The 24,741-nt window shown below is 43.0% G+C and overlaps 1 protein-coding gene across 32 annotated transcripts in view; it reads left to right on the top strand.

Moving 5' to 3' along the window:
• Positions 1 to 4,117: 4,117 nt before the first annotated feature.
• The window catches only part of ARHGEF11 (Rho guanine nucleotide exchange factor 11), a 112,534-nt gene continuing 91,910 nt past the window's right edge, over positions 4,118 to 24,741 (top strand). For 25 of the 32 annotated variants that reach the window (XM_034937878.3, XM_034937949.3, XM_034937879.3 and 22 more), the window contains exon 1: positions 5,870 to 6,767. In XM_034937878.3, coding sequence (XP_034793769.3) covers positions 6,736 to 6,767 — 32 coding nt within the window. In that variant the 5' untranslated portion in view covers positions 5,870 to 6,735. Of the gene's footprint in view, positions 4,626 to 5,869; positions 6,768 to 24,741 lie in introns of those variants that run through there. The other 7 variants (XM_034937934.3, XM_063604438.1, XM_063604453.1 and 4 more) reach the window with 3 other exon arrangements.

The raw sequence follows: 24,741 nt of genomic DNA on the forward strand, positions 1-24,741 counted from the left end.
AGAGAAAAATTGCTGGTCCACTGCCCCATGGGAAAAAGAAGTCTCTGGGGGGTTGAGGAGTTAAACCAATGGACTCTGCTTCTAGCTCCACCCTCCCCAGTTTCTCCTCAAAAAGCTCTACACCTCTCCCATCTTTCTGAGAAGGTTCTGCCAAATTCATTGTTCTTTGGTTTTATCACTTTCCCCCCAGGGCCTGGCATGATGCCTGTGACAAGGAGACAGCACAGGTAATAAAAGGAAAGCCAACCACAGACCCTGGAGCCAGACTGCCTGGGTTCCAGCTCTGTGACTCTGGGCAAGTTATTCTCCCTCTCTGGGCCTCTGTTTCCCCATCTGAAAATAAGGTTGATATTATAATAGTACCTACTTCAAAAGGTTGCTGAGAAAATCGAGTAGTTAATTCTTGTAGTTTGCTTGGAACAGTATTTACATAGCAAGCACTGTATATGTTTTGGGTATGATTATTACCTGATATTAAAATTTTACTGGGAATTCAACGGGTTAAATGAACATAATATTCTGAGTGACAATGAAATGACATCTGTAACAGAGATTTTAGGACTGGTTGTTCTGGCTACCCAGAAGTATTCTAGAGAAATCAAAATCAGCTAATGAAAAAACCACAGAATTTTCTCACCCTTAGGAGTGAGCAGTATCTTAATTAAGCCTCTCACATCATCTTCCCAACTGATAAAGGTTTAAGAGGAGTGAAAGATCGTCAATGAAACAATGGCACTATGTCTCCAGCGGTGATTTTAATTTGCCAGGTCTGTCCCTTAACAGCACCCTAGGAGAATGACAGCAACCTGGAGTTCATCTCTTTAAAAGAAACACCAGTCAGGGATGGAGATGTCTGCTCATGGGTGACAAGTTGCTTCTCTAGAATTCACATCCTGAACCACTCAAGGTTTTTCATCACTGCTCTCCGTCAGCTATTCAATCAAGCATTGAGTTTCTAGAATCTCTCCCAGAAATAAAAGCTGACCATACCCACCTACCCACCTTTTTCTTTGCTTCTCACTACTTAAAGATAATCAGGTATGAATTCTAGCCTCAATCTATCAATTAATGGGATTTCATGCAAATCACCTAAAACTTCTCTGTGCCATAGTTTCCTTAACCTTAATGTAAAGACATAACAACTAGTGCCCTACCTATTCCCCAGGATGTTGGGCAGAGAAAAGGATTCATCTATTGATAGAGTTGTGTGGGGAAAAAGTTCAAAGGACTATGTTCATTTAAGGCAGAGGTGTCTAATCTTTTGGCTTCCCTGGGCCACACTGGAAGAAGAATTGTCTTGGGCCACAAGTAAAATACACTAACGATAGCTAACGAGCTTTTAAAAAATCTCATAATGTTTTAAGAAAGTTTATGGATTTGTGTTGGGCTGCATTCCAAGTTGTCCTCGGCCACATGTGGCCTGCAGGCCCCAGGTTGGACAAGGTTGTTTTAAGGTATCGCTCCCTAAGATTTATCCTGATTTTCCTGCCCAGCACTCTATAGCTTACAGAGCCCAGGCTTGTTCATATTAAATCCTTACAAACTGCAGATGGCAGTTCACAAAGTTATCTAGTTCTCCGGACTCCTAGTCTAGTGCTCTTTCCATTGATCACCAGCTGCCTCCAGATTCCTACAACCCAGTCTGTCTAGGACACAATCTAATCTATTTTGTTTTTTAACCTGAGACTTGCAGTTTACTTAAATGGCCAACTAACTTCAGGGAACTCTATCTTACTAAAGCCACCCTCATAATCTTCAAAGTGGAGTGTTCAAGGAGATGCTTGAGGAAAATACTTAAGAATGCACTCATGGCCGAGGCGGGTGGATCACGAGGTCAGGAGATCGAGACCATCATGGCTAACACAGTGAAACCCCATCTCTACTAAAAATACAAAAAATTAGCCGGGCGTGGTGGCGGGCGCCTGTAGTCCCAGCTACTCGGGAGGCTGAGGCAAGAGAATGGTGTGAACCTGGGAGGCGGAGCTTGCAGTGAGCCAAGATTGTGCCACTGCACTCCAGTCTCGGTGACAGAGCGAGACTCCGTCTCAAAAAAAAAAAAAAAGAATGCACTCATAATAGTATTTAATTATAGCAAAAATAATTAGGTTTTACTAACACTAATGACATGGCATTCTCACTCAGTCACTATGTCAGAAGTCATCTGTCACACACAGTATATGAGGAGGTTCCAAGAACCAGAGGTAACATCACCATTGACGTTCATTTTCTTCATGATGTACGCCACCCACCAGACAAAAACAAGCCTGTTAACTGCTACAAACTTTACAATTCTTTGTAATGACAGAGAATGACCATGAAAATCTTTGCTGTGCAGATTAACAATCTCCTGGGGAAAGCCTAAAATGAAATACTGAACATGGAGGAGATGCACAGTTTTATTTCAGTGTTCTATGATGAGAAATGGCTGTCAAGAGTATGCTACCTAGCACTTACTTGCAAAAACAAAAACAAACAACAAAAACACCGCTTAATCTGTCCCTTCAAGCTGTCCCTTCAAGGTTAAGATGACAGTCTATCTATGAGCGAGGAAGTCACTGCTTTTCTAAAGAAACACATACTTTAGGAAAAAGTATTTTGAAGACGGATGACTGGAAATGGTTCCAATATTGTGATTTTTTTAATTACCAAAAACAATGGTTTCACCTATCAAAACCTTTGCACACTGAAAAATTAGGAAACAGAATTTGAAAACCTATTTTTTAAAGTTAAATGAAATTTCTTAATGGCTGGAACCCATTTGTTAAGAATATACAAATGTAACACCTTCCAATCATTCAAGAAGGATTGACTTAAGATATAAATTTACTAGTTGAATTTCAATTAGAAGTCTTTGCATTGTTGATGAATGGGATTGGAAAATAAGTATCATGATTTAATAAATGCAATCAAGGGCATACTTCTTCTGTTTGAATCTACCTATCTTTGGCAAGCATCTTTTCCAGTTATGACAGCAATTAACTTTCACCAAAAAGCATGATTTAAAAAATGTTCATTTTTAAATTTCAACCTTTTAATATTTCTACACTAGGCAATGTTGTATAAGATATGTAATAAAATATATGTAAATACTTGCTTTAAAAATATTACATATATTAAGAACACATTATCATTATTATTATCATTTTGAGACGGAGTTTCGCTCTTGTCACCCAGGCTGGCGTGCAGTGGCGCAATCTTGGCTGATTGCAACCTCTGCCTCCCGGGTTCAAGCGATTCTCCTGCCTCAACCTCCGGAGTAGCTAGGATTACAGGCGCTCCCCACCATACCCAGCTAATTTTTTGTATTTTTAGTAGAGACGGGGTTTCACCATGTTGGCCAGGCTGGTCTCGAACTTCTGACTTGAGGTGATCCACTCGCCTTGGTCTCCCAAAGTGCTGGGATTACAGGCGTGAGCCACCGCACCTGGCCAAGAAAACATTATTTTAAAATGTGTGGCAACCAGTGGTCTGTCACCACAGAGCAGTGTCCACATTTGAGAGCATCATTTTTGCGGGTAGTATGGGAAAGAAAGACACAATTAAGTCAGCAACAATCTAGACTGTGCTTCAAATGCTGGGCAGATCACCTGTTTTGGGGAGTTCTGGCCTAGGGGTTGGTGGAGACAGGGTGAAGGAAGCAGGTTCTTTTATTTGCCAACCTATACCTGATATACATTAAAGGGAAAGTTCCTGGTTCATAGTAGGTCTTCAACTGATGCTTATTCGTTTCTTTTTCCTCTTGCAATTTGCATATCTACCACTTCTAACACTGGTGAGGTCACTCCAGAGCTCACGAATGTGTATAGATAATTTACATATTCATATCCACCCCCTCCCAGAACAATCCAGGTAGTGTGAAAGGAGAGAACTTATGCAAACACCCCACTGCCTGCAGAGTATTTTACAATGGCATTTACCTAGGCAAGAAGGCAAAGTCCACTCCCCAATCCTAGTGAGAGTTTTTTTATTTTGATAATTTTTTAAAAAAATTTTTATTATTATTAGTTTTTTGAGACGGAGTCTCGCACTGTTGCCCAGACTGGAGTGCAGTGGCGCAATCTCGGCTCACTGCAAGCTCCGCCTCCCGGGTTCAAGAGATTCTCGTGCCCTAGCCTACCGAGTAGCTGGGATTACAGGCACGCGCCACCACGTACGGCTAGTTTTGTATTTTTAGTAGAGAGGGGGGTTTCACCATGTTGGCCCAGGATGGTCTCGAACTCCTGACCTCAGGCCCCGCCTCGGCCTTAATGATTTTTAATCATAACGCTCGGCACCTTCTGACAAATGTCACGTTACTTGTAAAGATTTAGAAACTGTGATTCTATGAGAGGGGGTTATGAAAATAGAATTGCTCTGGAAAGGCTCTTCCATAGAGTTCAAAGACACTTTACACAGCCTGCTATTAAGATGCCCAACCCAACCCGAGAGGAAACAGCGAAGGGTCTTCCCCCTAAGTCGGTGGTATTAGAAGTGGGAAGGACCACAGAAACGGGAGGAAACAGTTAAAAGAACTGACACCACGAAGGAGGCCGCAACAAATGTTTGAAAAATAAGATCAGAAGAGAGGTGGAGAGAGGGTGAGCCGCAGCTGCGGGCGCCGGGGTAATGCCGGTGGACGCAAAGAGGTAAACCTGCACCCGTGGGCAGGGGCACGGGGCGCGGGCACGGTGGCTGGGCGGGCAGGGGGTAGGAAACAAAGGTCGGCTCCCGAGCAGAAGTCAATAAAAGGGGGAAAAGCAGCCGATGAAAAGCGGCGAAAAGGCGGCAGGGGTGGCGGTGGCGGTGGCGGTGGCGGTGGCGGCGGCGGCGGCGGCGGCGGCGGCGGGGGCGGCGGCGGCGGGGACGGCGCGCGGTGCCTGGCGGGGTCAGGGCCGGGGTCGCCCGCGGGCCGGGCCGGGGATCCGGCTGAGACGGGGACCCGCTAGGCCGCGCCAAGGGGCAGGGCCGGCGACTGAGGGGCCGCAGAGGGGACCGGCCGAGGAGCGACGGCAAAGGGTTGTGGGGGGCAGGGCGCGCAGGGAGGCCGGGACAGGGGCGGGCCGGTCGGCGGGAGTCGCGGCCGCGGGAACCGAGGCAGGGAAAGGCGGTCAGCTTCCCGCCCCCGCCCCCGGCCGCCGCGGCGTGAGGGGAAAGGCCGGGGGGCGGCCGGCAGCGCAGCGAGGAGGAGGAGCCTGCGGCCCCGCCCCGCGGGAGCGAGGGAAGGAGAAAGGCTCGCAGGGAAGGAGGGAGGGAAGGGGGGCGGCCGGCCGGGCCTGCGCCCGAGCGAGCGGCGAACCGAGGGGGAAGGGGCCCGGAAGGAGGCGAGCGCGGCCGCGACGCCGGCAGTCGGACGCCCGCTCGTGCCGGCCTGCCGCAGCCGCCGCAGCCTTCCCTGTGCGCCGAGCCTGGCGTCCCGAGCGGCCGCGAAGGCCGGAACACGGCGGTCGGGCGCGGGGCGAGCGGCGCCGGGAGCCGGAGGCCCGGCCGGGCGTCCTGCGCGAGGCACTGCGGGCTCCTGCCTGCGAGATTAGGCGAGGGGCGGAAAGGGAGGCAAGGAGAGGCCGAGAGGAGACAGGCGATCGGATTTTCCAGGAGTCTGGTGTGGAAGAAAAACCCACCTCGAACTCAAATCCACAATAATAATCCGAACGAATAATAAGGGAGCCGTCTTTCTGGCCGGGCGAGAGAGAGGGAGAGAGAAGGGGGAACGGGAGGAAGCGAAATCTCCGTTTCATGGAGGCTGAGGCAAGAGAAAATTTCGGAGCCTGGATGTGGAGGAGCCCAACAGCAGAACTAACTCAGGAAATTGTCTTTCAGAAAAAGGCCGAACGTAGGCTGGGTCTGAGAATCAGGCTGGGGTAGGTGGAGGAACCTGCAAGTTTAAAGGAAAAAGAAAAGGAGAGAATATTTTCAGAGATTATCTCTGGTTTGTTATCATTACTACCATCTTAAAGGTAAAAAGCATTGCATTTCAGGTGTTCTTTGATTTTTATTTTATTTTATTTTTTTGGTGCAATTGGCTCATTTAAGAATTTCAAAACATTTAATGTAAAAGCTTTTTTTTTTTAAGGAAGTCCATAAATTTTGGTTTCCAGGGTTGCACTGGACTTGGAAGGAGTGCTGTTGTGTACATACTATTGTATGGTTTTATTTATTATTTTACTGTACAAATCAGCTGAAAGAATTTTTCCAAGTGCCATTTCGGATTTATTAATCCTTTTTTTTTTCCTTTCCTCAAAGATATTTGCTGTTGTCATATTAAGCATTGGAGACTGGAAAATTACTTTCCCCCTTTGAGCTAGAGGGTCTCTTGCCAACAGAAGGACAGCTGAGAAAACTGGATTTAAAGGATGGTTTTATCTGTACTTTGCAGTTAACAGTGATATTTTGAAGGCACATTTTTCTGTGATTCATTTTTTTTAGCCCATAGTGCTAACCTTGAAGAGATTCGTGGCTGGTTTTTTGGTTTCTGAGAAGGTCGTAGTTTTCCCTCTTTTCCTTTTTTTTTCTTTTTTCTTTTCTTTTCTTTTTTTTTAAAGCGGGGGAGGGGAAGAGGGGCTGAGAAAGGAAATCATGTTCACTGGTAGAAGTAGAGTGGAGCATCAGTTACCAGGGTCCTGAGAGCTGGAGGAGAAAGGATTCTATCTTCAAGTTGGGAGGCCCTCCTCTCACCTTGCTCAAAAATTGCAAGCGATTCAATCCTGATCAAGACACCAAAGCTACAGGATTCTGGAACCGTGGAGACACCGAGAAACCATGAGTGTAAGGTTACCCCAGAGTATAGACAGGTAGGTTTGCTAATAATTTGATTTTTCAACATTGACTAAAGGAAAGACTGGGAGGGGTGGTGTTGCATTTTAATAAATGGTTGAAAATAGGGGTCTGGGTGGGCTATGGGAATTGGTGGGCTAGGAGCATTAGTCTCTGGGGACCGTCAGCCTATGTGGTTATGTGCAAAAACATAGCTCTTGATTCAGCGTCTTTTGAATATAAGCAATAAACAGTGAAGCCAGGAGAGGGAAAGGAGGAGGATGTGCTTCCAGTGGCTTTTGACTTTTGCCAGGGTAGAGGCTGAATTTGAGTCCACCCAACTTGCTAGTCTGAGGTGGGGGCAAGCCAGTCTTGTGAGCTCCTAGGGGTGCACTAGGGGGACTGGCTTTAGGTGTTGGAGCTGCTGGGAGAAGGGCCCTGGCAGAGGCATGGGCCTCCACCAGGCTGGTTGGTATGGAATGGTGGGGCTTGGTGACGGGGTGGATCCCATTTCTAGAAATGAAGAGGATGTTCTTGGCCTGAATGATGGGACAGAAACATCCTTTGCACCCATGCAAGTCTGGATTTTTACCAGTAGCTGACATGGTCCCAAAATGCATAGATCACATTAGAATTTCCTCTCCTCCAAGCTTAGAGTTTGAATTGAGACCTGCCAACCGGCTGATGCTCTAGGTTTAATCTTCCAAGCTGTTCTTAATAAGCTTGACTCTGCAAAATGGGCCTTCCCTCTGCCTGGAGCCAGAAGAAATTGTTTTGGGCTCGTAGGCCTGCTGGGCAGCAGCACTGGCCCTCAGAGTCTGAACACATGACACCCCTTCCCCCAAGAGTCTGCCCAGCCACCTCTATCACTGGTAATGTTACTGTGTGGTTGCAATTCTTACCTCCAAATGATTGGTACAACTTTGTAAGGTGTCTGCCTTTTCCTTCCCTCCCCTACCCCTCCTCAACGCTTCTCCCCATGAGAACCTTGCTGTGGGGGGTGTGTTTTGTGGGCACTGCACACATCCTAACTGGATAGATGGGTGGTTGAAGGACTGAACAAGCAAATGAAAGGACTGGTCCTGGAAAAAAATATTATTGGAGAGATAGGGAAGAATATTTGCAAGGGAGCAATTGCTCCCTCCATGCCCAGTCTACCTTCGGTTATCCATGCTAATAATTTCCTTTTGGTTGTGGAATGTGGCCTAAAATGCATATAATCTCTCTCTCCCAAGCACTAATCTCTGTATTGCCTCAGAGTCCCATTTAGATTAGTTCAGCAGTCCCTAGATGGGAACTGACTTGGCAGTGGAGAAGAGGAGGCAGACAGCCACAAAGGATATACGGCCAGTTCAGACCTCCTTCCTCCTTTCTGTTGGCCTCTCTGCAGTTTGACCCTTGGAAAGGGAGAACTGAGGTGTGTCAAGGTGAGGAATTGGAATGGTTTACATGGCTGCCCTTCTTCCCTTTTCATCCTCTTGGAGTTTGAGAATTAGTGCACTTGCCTTTTTAAGATTTGGATGGTGAACTCTTTCTGGTAAATGCAGGGATTTGAGAAGATGGGAACCCAAGTTTTGGGGGCGTGCAAGAAGGAGGAGGCGGTGAGCCTTCCTGGGTTGATGTGAGACACTCCTGGGGGTTTGGATATCCTCATAGATAAAAATCTCAGGATTTGCCCAGCACATTACAGTTTCCTAAGTGCTTTCGTAGAACATATCTCATTTGAATCTCACAGTGGTTCTGTGTGAGGTAGACAAAAGCATCAGAGGTTATTATTCATGTTTCACAGAAGGGGAAACTGAGGCTCAGGCTGCCTGGCTTGCCCAGTGCCATCTTGCCTGGCTAGTGGCAGAATCTGGACTCAAAGACTCAAACACAGGTCTTCTGAGTCTGAATCTGTGGCTCTTTCATCGCCCCATCATGTCTAACTAGGCTTCTATACTGGTCCTGTAGAATGTGTGGGGCACCGTTTTCTCCTTTCTCTTTGGTAGTAGGGTAAAGTGCCCGTCAGCAGTCAAGGTCTTCCCTTCTACTTTTCTGTCTTGGGGCTCCTACCTTGGGGGTTCAGTCTTGGGGCTCATACCTGTAAGTCCTATAGTTAAAGCACTATTTTCTCTTGTAAGATAGTGCAGCTTTGCAGGGTAAGGGTATTCCTCACCTCCACCCTGCCTGATTCTCTTCCCCATTAAGAGTGGTAGGACTCAGATCCCCTTCAGACATCCCCAGCTAGCTGCACTGAATCTTACTCCCTTAACTGTAGGCTTATTCAATTGTAACTTTGGGCAACATCAGCCTCAAGACTCTATGGATTTTAAATAATTTACAGATTTAAATCACACTGAAAGGAATAATACGCTGCGGATTATGGAGTCTAGTATTCTTTCAGTTTATCAGTTTGCTGTGTAGAGAACCTAGTGTAAGGTGCTATAAGAGAGTTTTAGAAAATTAAGGTGTACAGTACTTGCTCACAGAGAGAGCATGCAACTGGGGGACTGGGAAACATGTAAGACTCTTGAAGACCTCATAAAGCAACACCAGACTGTAAGCCCCTCACAAGCAGGGACAGTTTGGTTTGCCTGTATGAAATCCTGTGTGCCTAGCTTAGTGTCTTGCATGAGGTGAGTACTCAAGAAATGTTTGACAAATGAATGTTAGAGTGAATGAACAGATCAGCAAGTACAAATTATTTCATTGCAGGTTGTTTCAACATTCACGTGTTAATTTCAAATGTAGTCAAATAAGGTCAATTAGAGAAGGTTTCCTAGGTAATGTGTATTTTCTAGAAAATAAATGACATAATAAAGGACTATGTATTTGGAAAGAGATTGTAGCTGAGAGTAAGAAAACTTTGGAATATTTACTTGGCAGTCTTTCATCTCCTGTAGCACCCTGTTCAAGAGTGACTCCTGGGTCCATAGAAAGCATAAAGTATTTGCAACTATTCTTTATCTTTCAGTGTTAATCAGTTGTTACTGAAAGATGGGCTAAAGTGTAGCTGTTCATGTCCCTTTCAGTTTTTGTCCATGGGCAACTTACTGCCCATTAATATATATTCCTTTCAAGAGTTTCTAAAAATGTGTTTGCTATTGCAAACAGAGATAATGATACTGAATTATTTTTACAGGAGTGGTCATGAGTTTTGCTAAGCCATCTATATCCGTTAGCCTGGTTCCCCCATGGCAAATGTTTTTGAGACGGACAGGAGGGTTAGGGGTTTGCATCCATGAAACATCTTTCCTCTGCCCAAAGTTAGTTCATGTGAGGATCAAACCAAAGTACTTTAAGCCAAGAGTTTGTGGTTTGAGTCCTGGCTTTCCCCTTAACTATGTGACCTTGGGGAAGTCACATGCCTCCTCTGGCTTCCTCATGTAAAGCAGTAGTAGTTCATTTCTATAAAGTACAATCCAGTTCTCAAACATTTTTATATGGTGTGTCATTTGAGGATTATAATGTTTGTTTCATCTCTCTCACAAGCCTATTGAAAGGAGCAAATCAAACGAGATAATGTATTTCAAATTGTTTTCTAAACTGTAAACTCTATATAAATTATAGATGGTAAATTCACAGATTTCATTTAGCTTCGTGCACAACTTTCTGAGCTAAGTATCCCAAAACAAAACAAGGTGACTGAAGTCTTTATATCATTTTGAAGAATTTAAGCAGAGTGAACTGGCTTTATTGTGGTAGAAGTGCATGGGGTCAGGAGGAAGGAGTATTTTTCCAATAGATAGGGTACTAGAAGAATGTGAGAAGAGAAGGGTTACTGAATCTCCTTCCCAGGAACTCTGATGAATGAGAGAGACTTCATCTACCTTGGCTCACCTTAAATGTCTGTTAGTGATGGGGATAGAAAGGATTTGTTCTGTGATCTCCAGCCATTCCTTGTCTTAAAAGCGTATGACTTTCCTAATTCAAAATAAATCCAGACCCAGCAACTGTTCTCTGTCAGGGGTCTCTTCGCACCTTGGCTTCTGGTCTTTATTGACCCCTGGGACCAAGAAGTCCCCAGACATTTAGCTGAGTTTCTACCTAGATTAGAAGGTTGGCCTCCCAGAATGGAGACAGGGATCCAGAGCTACGTATGGTAAGTCCCGGAAATGCTGAGTCTTTTCCAAAATGTACCCTTGTTCCCATCTAGGGGTGTGAGATGAGAGACACAATGGATTTGCAGCTGAAACATTTGGCAATTAATCACCATTATGAGAAGGAGCAGACTAAGCTTAACTTCAGATACGCAAAAACATTTCTGAAAGAGTGCCCTTTTATTAATGTATTTGTTTAGCTTTTTTAATAGACAAGAAATAAGAAAAATTAAATGACAATACGAGTTCATCAAAAATAAAAAGATTTTGTGAACAGCACATAGCTAATCTCCTAGTTAGTATAAAGGTAAAGGAGTTCTGGAAGCTCACAGCCTCTGTGGAATGGAGTTTAGAAACTCTAGTTTGTATAGTGTTTCTTGCTGTTTTGAAGTTCTGATAATCTGATGTTTGTGAAAAGGCTTTGTTAACTGTTGAGTTCTATAAACGTAAGAGGAGTTATTTTAATCTATATTGACTGAATCTGTTTCACCTCTTGATAGTGGCATTGCCTTTAAAAATTCATTTTTATTGGTTTATTATTTTTTAAGCTTAACTCAAAGATATATCACGTGGCTTGGAAACTCTTTGCTGTGGATTGTGGTGTTCCTTCTTTTGTCAATCACTATATTGATAAAAGACCCAAGCATACACCTGCTAGTGGCATGCAAGATCACTCCTTTGCCCCATGGGGTAAACCGTACTGAAGAAGTTGCTGATCCTGGTCTCAAAAAGAAAAAAGTATAACTTCATAAAAAGTCATGTTAGATCTTTTGTGAAAGGAGGTTTGGAGTTCTGAGGAAAGAACACAACATCTGAGTTAGTAGACGTGGATGATGGAGCCAGCTTTGTTAGCAGCTGGGTGAATGACCTTGCAAAGGTGCTTACCTGCCCTCGACCTCAGTTTGCTTATCTGGAAAAATGAGGGAATTAGGCTAGCCAGCCTCTAAGATTTGATTCCTTTTAGCTATTACGTTCTTTGAGCCTCTGAAACCAGAATGCTTTGTGTCCTTTCAGTGGGCCAAATGGTTTTTCAGAAATCATTATCTGGCTTTCCTGAAAATCAGTGAAAATGAAAGCTTGAAAAGAACAGAGAACAAAGCTGCCTGATCAAATGGGAGAGAAGATGGAAGTACAGGGACATGGAAACATGGGGAGGAACTGAGAAATCCATGGCCCCTAATAGAATTGGAATAGGATTTGGAAGGTGGTTTTGTTTTTTGTTTTTTGGGACAGGGTCTCACTCTGTCGCCCAGGCTGGAGTGCAGTGGCATGATCATGGCTCACTGCAGCCTTGACCTCCCCAGGCTCAGGTGGTCCTCCCACTTCAGCCTCCTGAGTAGCTGGCATTACAGGCATGTGCCACCACACCTGGCTAATTTTTGTAGATATGAGGTTCACCATGTTGCCCAGAGTGGTCTCAAACTCCTGAACTCAAGCAATCTGCCCACCTCGGCCTCCCAAAGTCCCAGGATTATGGGTGCAAGCCACCACGCCAGGCCTGGAAGGTGTTCTTAAGGTCTGGAAGAATACCCCAATTTATTGTACTAAAACAATTGGACAGATTTCAGGGAAAAATCACAAAAATCTGGCAGGACATCAAGGGATCCTCTTGCCCTTTACTCTTGACTCCAAATAGGGTGTCTCTTAACCTAGTAAAGACAGGTTGAAGGCCTCTCCCATTTTCAGTGATCTCTGGAGGATGGTTCCATTAGTTCAACAATTAGAAATTCCTTTGGATACGAAACTTCCTCTGCCACAATTTAAAACCATTTTATTGTCTTTCTATTGTGATTTCAGCATAGGCCTTAAAGTCACTAGTATCCCTCTATTACCATTGTTGACTTCCTTAAGATTTTCCTCCTCATTTTAAAGAATAGCAAACTAAGACATGAATATGTGAGAAAGGGGCTTTAAAAAGTTAGAGTGAAGTAATTTCAGAGTCTTGCTTTCCAGACCCTGCTCCTTTCTCTCCAGTATTTGGGAGCAGCCACTACAAAATGGTGTGATGGGATCTGTAGTCATCAGTCACAGCCTGGCCTCAAATCATGTAGGGAACCAATCTAGCAGCCCTCCTGGTGATGACCTGTGATCTGTGGCGCTTGACAGTTGGTTGGTTGGACTTGAAATATTTATCAGATGGCTCAGTGCAGTTCTCAGTGTTCTGAGAGATAGTACAGGAGAACATAGAGCTTACATTCTTTTTTTTTTTTTTTTTTTTTTGAGACAGTCTTGCTCTGTCACCCAGGCTGGAGTGCAGTGGCGTGATCTCGGCTCACTGCAACCTCCACCTCCTGGGTTCAAGCGATTCTCTGCCTCAGCCTCCCAAGTAGTTGGGATTACAGACACCTGCCACCACACCCGGTATACTTTTTGTATTTTTAGTAGAGATGGGGTTTCACCATGTTGGCCAGACTGGTCTCGAACTCCTGACCTCAAGTAAACCGCCCACTTCAGCCTCCCAAAGTGCTGGGATTACAGGCATGAGCCACCGTGCATGGCCTCAAGCCTAAATTCTTGTTGGGAAATGTTATTAACAAAACAACACAAAATAAAAAGATGGTACATAATTGCTGAATCGTTATGTACACCAAAAGGTACATTTAGAGAAGAGCGCAAGGTTGGTGCTAATAAGAATAGTCAAAGGCAGAGTAGTTAGGAATTATTCAGGTCGAAGAAAGAGAAGAGGCCATTTCAGACTAGAGGAGCAACACGAGCAAGGTTCTGTCTGGGGTGGCACCAACATGGTGTGGTCTCCAAGTGTTAAGATTATTGTAGAGCAGAGAGAAATTAGATTGATAAGATGGGTAGGGTAGGGAGAATGAAGGGATTCAGACTTTATGTGGTAGTAGAAAGGGAGCCGGGGAAGGTTTATGTATTATATGGTGATAAACATAGTGTTTAAAGAGAGAATTCTGATATTAATATATACAGCAGAAGAGAGCTTGGGGTTAGGAAGCCTAGGAGTTTTTGTCGCAATCTTAGGAAAAGATGATGAGCTTCTGAATCAGAATGGTTATGGTGGGGACAAAGAGGAGTGGCAGGATTCCCAAGACGTTTTGGTAGCAGAATTAACCAGTATTTTAAGACTGAATCAAATTTATTTATTTATTTATTTATTTTGAGACAGAGTTTCGCTCTTGTTACCCAGGCTACAGTGCCATGGCACGATCTTGGCTCACTGCAACCCCTGCCTCCCAGGTTCAAGCAATTCTCATGCCTCAGCCTCCTGAGTAGCTGGGATTACAGGTGCCCGACCCCATGCCTGGCTAAGTTTTTATATTTTTTAGTAGAGACGGGGTTTCACCATGTTGGCCTGGCTAGTCTCAAACTCCTGATCTCAGGTGATCCGCCCGCCTCCACCTCCCACAGTGCTGGGATTACAGGTGTAAGCCACCGTGCACTGCCCTGAATCAAATTTTATTCCCAAATTTATGAGACTGGTGGACTAGGAGAAGGGTAGTGCTATTGATAGACTAGGATCTTCAGTAGAAGTCATTTTGTCTGCCATTGATACCTAGCAATTTACTGAATACAGTGGATACTTAACCTTCCTTAGACCCTTAGGTTAGGCCATTTCTACCAAATAGTTTTAGAGCTCTTCAATACAGCTTTTTAAGAGAAGCAGGAGGCTGGGTGTGGTGGCTCACGCCTGTAATCCCAGCACTTTGGGAGGCCGAGGTGGGTGGATTACCTGAGGTGAGGCGTTTGAGACCAGCCTGGCCAACATGGTGAAACCCCGTCTCTACTAAAGATACAAAAATTAGCCTGATGTGTTGGTGCACGCCTGTAGTCCCAGCTACTTGGGAGGCTGAAGCAGGAGAATCACTTGAACCCGGGAGACAGAGGTTGCAGGGACCTGAGATCGCACCCCTGCACTCCAGCCTGGGTGACAGAGCAAGACTCTGCCTCAAAAAAAACAAAAAACAAACAAAAAAAAGTGAGTAGTCAGTTCTGGGAGATCCCTTAGGAAGTTGGGTCATGGTTTGAGGAGATTAGCATGTATTTGATGGATCCTGATTAATCAGCCATATATATATATATTCATATATATATTCATATATGTATTCATATATATATTCATATATGTATTCATATATATTTTTTCATATATATATTCCTATATATTCATATATATATTCCTATATAGATTCACATATATATTCCTATATATAGATTCATATATATATTCCTATATATAGATTATATATATATTCCTATATATATACATATATATTCCTATATATATACATATATATATTCCTGTATATATATTCCTATATATATATTCCTGTATATATATATTCCTATATATATATTCCTATATATATTCCTCTATATATATATTCCTATATATATATTCCTCTATATATATATTCCTCTATATATATATTCCTATATATATATTCCTATATATATATTCCTATATATATATTCCTCTATATATATATTCCTCTATATATATTCCTCTATATATATATTCCTCTATATATATATTCCTATATATATATTCCTATATATATATTCCTATATATATATTCCTATATATATATTCCTATATATATATTCCTATATATATTCCTATATATATATTCCTATATATATTCCTATATATTCCTATATATATATTCCTATATATATATTCCTATATATATATTCCTATATATATATTCCTATATATATATTCCTATATATATATTCCTATATATATATTCCTATATATATTCCTATATATATATTCCTATATATATTCCTATATATATATTCCTATATATATATTCCTCTATATATATATTCCTCTATATATATTCCTGTATATATATTCCTGTATATATATTCCTATATATATTCCTATATATATATTCCTATATATATATTCCTATATATATTCCTATATATATATTCCTATATATATATTCCTATATATATATTCCTATATATATATTCCTATATATATATTCCTATATATATATATTCCTATATATATATTCCTATATATATATTCCTATATATATATTCCTATATATATATATTCCTATATATATATTCCTATATATATATATTCCTATATATATATTCCTATATATATTCCTATATGTATATTCCTATATGTATATTCCTATATGTATATTCCTATATGTATATTCCTATATATGTATATTCCTATATGTATATTCCTATATATATATTCCTATATATATATTCCTATATATATATGCCTATATATATATGCCTATATATATGCCTATATATATATATTCCTATATATATGCCTATATATATATATTCCTATATATATATTCCTATATATATATTCCTATATATATATTCCTATATATATATATTCCTATATATATATTCCTATATATATATTCCTATATATATATATTCCTATATATATATATTCCTATATATATATATATATTCCTATATATATGTATATTCCCACATAGCCACCCAAACTCTGGGGCTGGAAGGCCATCTATGTGGAAATCATTCTAGTTGACTAATGTAGAGAATATAGGACTTTAAGTGAGCCCCAGCTGAGTGACTAACTAGCTATGTGATCAGGATAATTTGTACCAGCCTGACCAACATGGAGAAACCCCGTCTCTACTAAAAATACAAAATTAGCCGCACGTGGTGGTGCGTGCCTGTAATCCCAGCTACTCGGGAGGCTGAGGCAGGAGAATGGCTTGAACCCGGGAGGCAGAGGTTGCGGTGAGCGGAGATTGCGCCATTGCTCTCCAGCCTGGGCAACAAGAGCGAAACTCCATCTCAAAAAAGAAAAAAAAAAAAGCATTTTGTGAATTCCATGGTGCCAAACATACGGTGAGTGTTGTTAGGGCATTTGGTTTGGCAGGGACCCCAGATTGTCCTAAACTCTCCTCAGCTGCCACTAGAATACCCATGCTTGAATTACCGTCAGTCCTGTGCTGATTCTCAACTAAGGACAGACAGGCATGGCTGTGGGACCATAGTGAACAAACACAGGACAGTAAAAAATGAGGGGCCTAAGCGCTCATCCCAAAGCAGATCCTTTGCTAGAAACCCACAATGTCTTTCCTTTCTAGCCCAAGCTCCCCAGCTTGGGATTCATGACTTCTTTCTTCAGTTTAGCCCACATCTCAATAATCGTAGGTCTCATTACTGTACCCTGTTGCCCTGCTTCGGGTAGACCAGCCTCATTCCTGGGCCCACATCCCTCTTTGCACACCTTTATATCAGTGTTGTCTGTCTTCTCCCAACTCCATTACTCTTATTTCCTTCAAGGAAGTCTTTGCTGGTTAATATCACCAAACCCTACACCTTTATATTATTCAGCATTCCTTTTGCACATACATACAGCAATTCAACTTTATCTTATTTGCTTGTATAAAATAATTTGTGTAAAAGTTCTAGCAGAATATCTAGCACGTGGTAGACTGTTATGTTGGTTCTTTTATATGGTTCTTGTGTTTTATCCTGTTCTAAGGGTTCAAGAGCAGTGTCTCCTCATTGTTCTGGGTTGTCTTCTTTGGCCCAGCTTAGTTCTCTTTAGACACGGTATACTCCCTATGTGCTCTTTCCTGACTCGAACACAGCTCATTCTTGACACTGCTGATTCATTCCATGCCTAACCAAGGGATTTTAAGAAAGCAAGCTCTAAACACTCCTGCCAGGAACTAAGACCAGAATTCCTCTCGTTCTCATTGGGTGCTAGGTCTTTGGTACTTGGTATTTCTTGCAGGGACAGAGCAGCCTTGTTGGGGTTGCCTGCCTTCAGCCTCTCAGAGTTCTGGGGATTTCCCCATGGCCGCTTGATTTCCGGGCTGCCTTTCCCTGCAGGAGTCTGTTGGGCACAAGGCCTACCCTGCCATTGTCCCGCCTGCCCCAGGCTGGCCCCATTCATTTCCCAGAGCAGGGCCTTCAGAAACTTCCCCCCAAGAGACTGCTGCTGCAGAGAAAGGCCACTGTTGTTCTGGGGGGAGGTGGCTGGAGAGAGTGTAGTAAATAGCTATGTGAATGGGACCTTGTGTGCAGCTAGAACCACAGACCCTCTTCCCTTCAGAGCCCCAGGGAGAGGGGAAAAATACCACTAGGATTTCAGTGTCTTCACAGGAACAGGGTTTCAGGTTTGGGAAACATTCATGCCATCCCTCAAATAAGAAGCTTGATCTGTTTAACAAATCTTCACTTATCGTAGTGCTAGGCATCAAGGATTCAACCAGAATATGCTGCATACCTTGCCCTTAAGGACCTATTGGTTTTGTGGAGGGAGACAGAAGTAAGTATGATAGCACCCAAACTTACTCCTGTGATAACAGTTGAAGCACTGGGAGAGACACCTGAAGAAGATTTCCTGGTGGAGGAAAGGACCTTTACATTGAGGCCAAAAAATAAAAGCTAGGCTGGAGTAAGGGAAAGTCTAGGCAGAGGGAACAGCAGGTACAGAAGCCTCAAGCAAGAAAGAGCATGGTGTTGTGAGAATTGCAAGTGGCTGTGATCTGTAGTGAGACCATAGAACCATTAATTAAATGAAACTGGAGAAAAGGAAAATGAGTAGGAGCCAAGGCCTGAGGACCGTGTAATGCTCTTAGAGGTTTTGGACTTGATCCTGAGGGCAGTGGAAGATCATTGTGAGATTTTAAATAGAGGGTGACATGATCAGATATGCTTTCACAAAAGCAAGATCACCATGGCTACAGTGCAGACATGGGATTAAACAAGTGAAAGAGTAGAGAGAGGGAAGATGGGTTAGGAGACCTTTGTAGTAACCTTGACAAGAGATGAATGTGGTCTCTGCTACGGAAGTGACTTCAGAGAGGGAGAAAAATGAGAGATCAGAGGTTACGAAGTTGATTATATGGGGGTATGCGGAGGCATGAAGGAGAGTGTGGGGCAAGGATGATACCCTTACCCTTGTCTTGGGCTACTGCATAGTACTATTCAATAAAAAAAAGGAACTCTGGAGGAAGAACATAAGATGGTTGAGGGAGAGAGGAGGAGAGGAGTCAGCATCCCTTTGGATATGTTGTGTTTGAAGTGCCTGTGGGAGATCCAAGGAAAGATGTTCAGCAGACAACTGGAGCTTGGGCTGGAGGTCAGGAGGGGATAGAGAATCACATTAGCAGGTCATCAACACCTAGACGGAGCAGCAGAAGCATAAGACTGTCCAGGGGCAGGGTGTAGAGAGAGCAAAGGGCTATGCACAGAACCCTGAGAGGCATACATTTAAAAGGGAGGTGAAGGAAGATGAGAGGCATACATTTAAAAGGGAGGTGAAGGAAGATGAGAGGCATACATTTAAAAGGGAGGTGAAGGAAGATGAGAGGCATACATTTAAAAGGGAGGTGAAGGAAGATGAGAGGCATACATTTAAAAGGGAGGTGCAGAAGAGACTGGCAGGGAGTGACAGAAGCAACCAGGGCAGTGAGGAACCTCCAAAGTAAAGAGAGGGAGTGATTAACAATGTCAAGTTCTCCTAAGAGGTCATGGACGAAAAGGACAGAGAAATGCCTGGACTTAGTAACTGGGAGGATGTTCATGGCCTCCGTGCGTGGTTTCTGGGCAGTAGCAAGGGAAGGAGCCAGTTTCTAGTGGGTCCAAGTGAGAATAGGAGGTGAAGAAATGGTGATGGACATAGTCTAGTCAATTCTTTCATGAAGTTTCGTCAGAAAGGAAAAAAAAAATGTCGCTCCTGGTCCTGTCAGGTAGGACTTTAATTTTTTCAAGGTAGGGATGTATTGCCCTAGGTCAAAGGTTCTCAATCTTTAGAATCCTTTAGAATCAGCTGGAGAGCTTGTTAAAATACAGGTCTGTGGGCCCCACCCAAAACGTTCTGACTCAGTGTGTTTGAGCTGAGTTTGGGGCCTGAGGATCTGCATTGTTACAACTTCCCAGATGATGCCAATACTGGCATTCTGTGCTTCCAGAGCCACTGCCTTATGACATCTGTGCTCTTAAGGAACTCTTTTTATGTTCTCAGAACAGAACTTTTGTTCACTGTCTATTTCAAAACTTGTCAGTGGCTCTGCTCTGCTGGGAATTGCTTCGGTGGCTGGTGAATACCTTGGAGCAGACTGGTCACTTTGTAAGCTTAACGTAAGCTCCCCATCTGGGAAACCTTGCTTACCCCATTTCTGTCTACCTCTGACATAGGTGCAAATAAATCCTATCTACTAGAGATCTTTAAGGATGGTGGGCTTACAGGATTTTTTGTAATTTCAAAATTAAAGCCCAGAAGAGTCATACATAAGAGAAATGTCAAAGCTTATAGTAAATGTCAAAATCAAATATATATAATTTCAATAATTCAGTTTTGGATTAAGTGAGAGAATAAATTTCCTAAAATGGTTTCTCAAACTGATCCCAGGTTCTGAATTTTCCAGTGGTAAGGATCCTTGGAATGTCATTGTTGCCTCTTAGAATGTTGTTAGAGCTCTTAACACATGGTTACTGCACTCAAAGAGCTTAGGGCTCCAGAACATGCTTCCACAGAGTGATCGGTTGTTCTACCCTTGCAGGAGTCCACACCACCACTATGGCTTCTCTGCTCAAGGGGTGGGAGTAGGGATCCCATGCAGTTCTGGGGTTCTGTTCTAGGGCCTTTGCCACTCCCCTTGAAATTGGGTTCAGGGACCACACTACTGTGGTTTCTGAGAGCCCCCTGACCTTCAAGCCTCTTCCTCCTCTCCTGCTTTTCTTTTTGCCCTGTGCATTAGTGGGCCGTTTCTCATCATCTCCAGGTTCTCCAGACCAATGGCTCTGAGTCTGAGATGCAGGTGTGGGTCCGAGGATAGTGGTAGGTACATGACATGGCCTGGCAATTCTTGTGCCAAAGGGTTTCCTAAATAACACTTCAGGCCTTAGGATCATTTAATTAAGTAATGGAAAACCCAGAAGAAATCCTAGTTCTCTTAGCTCAGCCTAGTTCAGGGCTAATAGCTACACTTCTGCTGGAACTCATGCCTGGAGACACATCCTTTTACTAATCCTGAACTTGAGGCCTGGCAGGTTGAGAAAGAACTGGGCAAGATACGGGGGGAGAGACCACTCCCTTGTTAAGATCCTCCTTCCCATTTGTTGGTGTGGCCTATGGGAATTTTAAAATTCATTCAGCACATTTACTGAATACATATTAAATGTTAGACAGCATTCCAGGCACTGGGGATACACTGGAACTTTCACTCTGCTGGAGCAAGAGAGACAACAAGCAAGTGTTTAAAATTATTATTATTGTGATCCATCATATAAATGAATTTTATAAGACCTGGGTTCATAACTGCTGTGGGAGAGGCAGGAGGAAAGATGTGACAGGATTAAAGGAGGGATTAGAGTCAAGAAGAGAAATCAGTTTTTAAAGTGGGCCAGGGCGGGGGCGGGGGCATAATTCATGGGAAGAGAAGAATGGAAGCTTGAGGACCCAGATAAGAGTGCAGTGATGATGAGGCTTCTTGGTATTTCTGCACTACAAGATGTATTTGGCAAAGTGTCTTGTCCATTATCTCATTGAGGTGGTCCAGGGCAAGGATTTTCATTCCCATTTTATAGATAGGGAAGCATGCTCAGGGAGGCTTTAGTAACTTGCTTAAGGTCCAGAAACTAAGAAGTAATGGAGTTGGGATTTTTTTTTTTATTCTGTGCCTACTGAGCCCTAACCTAGTGCTGTTCCTCTTTTCCTGTACCCCTGTCAAGGCTTGATGGTAAAAATGTGTAATTCTTAAGGGAGCCAGACATCAGATTTGCCTGACAGTAGTGAAAGACAGTGAAATTTGCCTGACTAGGAAAGAGATAGGTAAATCAGGAGTCAAGTACCCCAAGTTTTTCTGTCTCTTCCCAATACAATTTCCTTGTCCATGGCCCCTTTAGGACCTGAGGTTTGCATTCACTGTCTAAGAAGAGGATAAGTCCCTCTTCTTTGCCTCCTCATTGGTTAATGGTGGGGAGAGTGGCACGCTGGGGCTGGTAATGTTTCAGTGAGGCTGGGAAAGATGCAATCTCCTCAAAAGTGGCTCAGCACTCTGCCACTTAGTAGTGCAGCATCTTTTAAGCTACTCAGGGGCCCTATCTTTGTGTACACTATGGTGCCTGGGACTGTGTAGTAAATGGATGCTCAGTAAAGTTTTATTGAAAAATAGGTACAATTTTTTTAGTTAACAGCTTTATTGAGATATACAATACCATAAAATCTACTGCTTTAGAGTGTACAGTTCAGTGATTTTTAGTATATTCACAGAGTTGTGCAACCATCATCACTGTCTAATTTTAGGACATTTTAATCACCCCCAGAGAAACCTTGGCCCATTAGCAGTCACTCCCCATTGCCCCCTTCCCCTAACCCCTGAAAACCACTAATCTACTTTTTTCTCTATGGTTTTGCCTATTCTGGACATTTCATGTAGATGTAATAATACAATATGTGGTTTGTTGTGTCTGGCTTCCTTCACTTAGCATGATATTTTAAGGATTTAACCATGTTTTAGTGTGTATAAGTACTTCATTCTTTTTATGGTTGAATAATATTCCACTGTATGGATAGACTACTTTTTGTTTATCCATTTATCAGTTCATGGACATTTAGGTTGTTTCCACTTTTTGGCTATTGTGGATAATACTGCTATTAACATTTGTGTGCAGGTTTTTGTGTGGACATATGTGTTCATTTCTCTTGGGTGTATACCTAGGAGGGGAATTGCTGATCATATGGGAACTCTGGGGAACTGCCAAACTGCCTTCCAAAGTGGTTGCACAGCCGGGTGCGGTGGCTCACGCCTGTAATCCCAGTGCTTTGGGAGGCCGAGGCAGGTGCATCACCTGAGGTCAGGAGTTCAAGACCAGCCTGACCAACATGGTGAAACCCCATCTCTACTAAAAATACAAAAATTAGCTGGGCATGGTGGTAGGTGCCTGTAGTCCCAGCTACTCAGGAGGCTGAGAGGCAGGAGAATTGCTTGAACTCAGGAGCTGGAGGTTGTAGTGAGCTGAGGTTGCGCCATTGCACTCTAGCCTGGGCAACAGAGCAAGACTCTGTCTCAAAAACAACAACAACAACAACAACAAAAACCACCAAAGTGGTTGCACCATTTTACATTTCCACCAGCAATCTGTGAGGGCCCAGTTTTTTCATATCTTTCTTTTTTTTTTTTTTTGAGACAGGGTCTCACTTCAGTTGCCTAGGCTGGAGTGCAATGGCACAATCTTGACTTACTGCTGCCTTGACCTCCCCAGCTCAGGTGACCATCCCACCTTAGCCTCCTGAGTAGCCGGGACTACAGGTGCATGCCACCACGCCTGGCTAGTTTTTTGTATTTTTGGTAGAGATGGGGTTTTACCATTTTACCCAGCTGGTCTCGAACTCCTGGACTCAAGCACTCCACCCACTGCAGCCTGCCAAAGTGCTGGGATTACAGGCATGAGCCACCACGCCCAGCCAGTTTCTCCATATCTTTACCAACACTTTCTTTTTGATTATAGCTAGGATTGTGGGTGTGAAGTGGTATCTCACGGTGGTTTGATTTGCATTTCCTTAATGCTTAAAGATGCCAAGCATCTTTTTATGTTGATTATTTGCATATTTTCTTTGGAGAAATGTTTACTCAAATCCTTTGCCCATTTAAAAATTGGGGTTATTTGTGCTTTTATTGTTGAGGAATGAATAGAATTTTAAGCTAAGTCATTTAACCTCTCTTGGCCTCAGTTTTATCAATTGTAAAGTGGGAAAGTTGGATTTGATCTCTGAGATCGATTCAAATATAGTATTATTTGATCTTTGGTAATTTGGTCACTCTTTTAGGGCTCTACTCACCATCATGTTGCAGTCCAGTCTGGTAATTAGGGGTATGACTTTTATGTTGAATCAACCTAGGTTTCCTGTTACTTAACCTTTCTATGCCTGTTTTTCCCTTTGGAACATGAGAAAAAAAGTATTTCTTTCATGAGATTCCTCTGAAGATTAAATAAAAATAATGCATGTGAAGTGCTTAGCAAAATACCTGATGTAGTTAAGAATTCAATAAATGTCAGCTATTATTATTATATCATTACTTCATGTCTTATAGTCTCCAATTAACAAGCCAGCTCCCCATCCCCTGGATGTGACTTGCTTGTCCTGATCTTGGAGCCTTTGCACAGATCAGTATTGTTCAGTTTATCCATTGCTCCCAAACAGGGGCTTAATGTAATTCTAATCATTTATTTTGCTCAGAATTCTGGCGGTTGATTGGGCTGAGCCAAGCAGTTGTTTTCACATGAGGTCTCTCATGCAGCTGTAGTCATATAGGGACAGGGCTGGGCTTCCAGAGACTTCTTCACTCTGGCACCTTTGTTGGAAGGGCTCAAACAGCTGGGGCTTGAAACAGCTAGAGCTCTTCAGGGATCTCTCTTTCTCTTTCCCACCACCCTTTCTCTGGAATCTCTAGATTATCTTTCTACATGGCGACCTCAGAGTAGCTGACTTCTTAAAAGGAAGATGAAGGCTCTCAGAGCAAGCATCGCAAGACATTTGCAGAGGTGATGTCTTGATGAGCTAGCCTTGGGGGTCTGTTAGTTGAGGCAGTCACAAAGGCCAACCCAGGATCAGGGGAGAAGACATAGACTCTACCTCCTGATGGGCAGTGGCAAGGCTGTGAAAGAGCATCAGGGATGGGAACTACTGTTGCAGTTACTTTTGGAAAATTCATTTGCCACAATTATTTAACTCCTTTATTGTTAATTTTTGTCCCTCCTCTCCTTCAAATACCAGTTCAAAACTAACTTACTAGTGAGGTCTTACCTTATTAACTCTCCTTGATGTGGGTTTCTTCTTTCTCCTATAGCTCTCACCATGTAGGTCCCTTTTGATTTTTATATGACATCCAATTATCTTTTCTTGTGCCTCTGTATCTGTAAATACTCCCACAGTACCCACAACCAGACAGCACTCTTTTTTTTTTTTTTTTGTGAGACAGGGTCT

Source organism: Pan paniscus, chromosome 1 (genome assembly GCF_029289425.2).
Source record: "Pan paniscus chromosome 1, NHGRI_mPanPan1-v2.0_pri, whole genome shotgun sequence".
Taxonomy (NCBI): domain Eukaryota; kingdom Metazoa; phylum Chordata; class Mammalia; order Primates; family Hominidae; genus Pan; species Pan paniscus.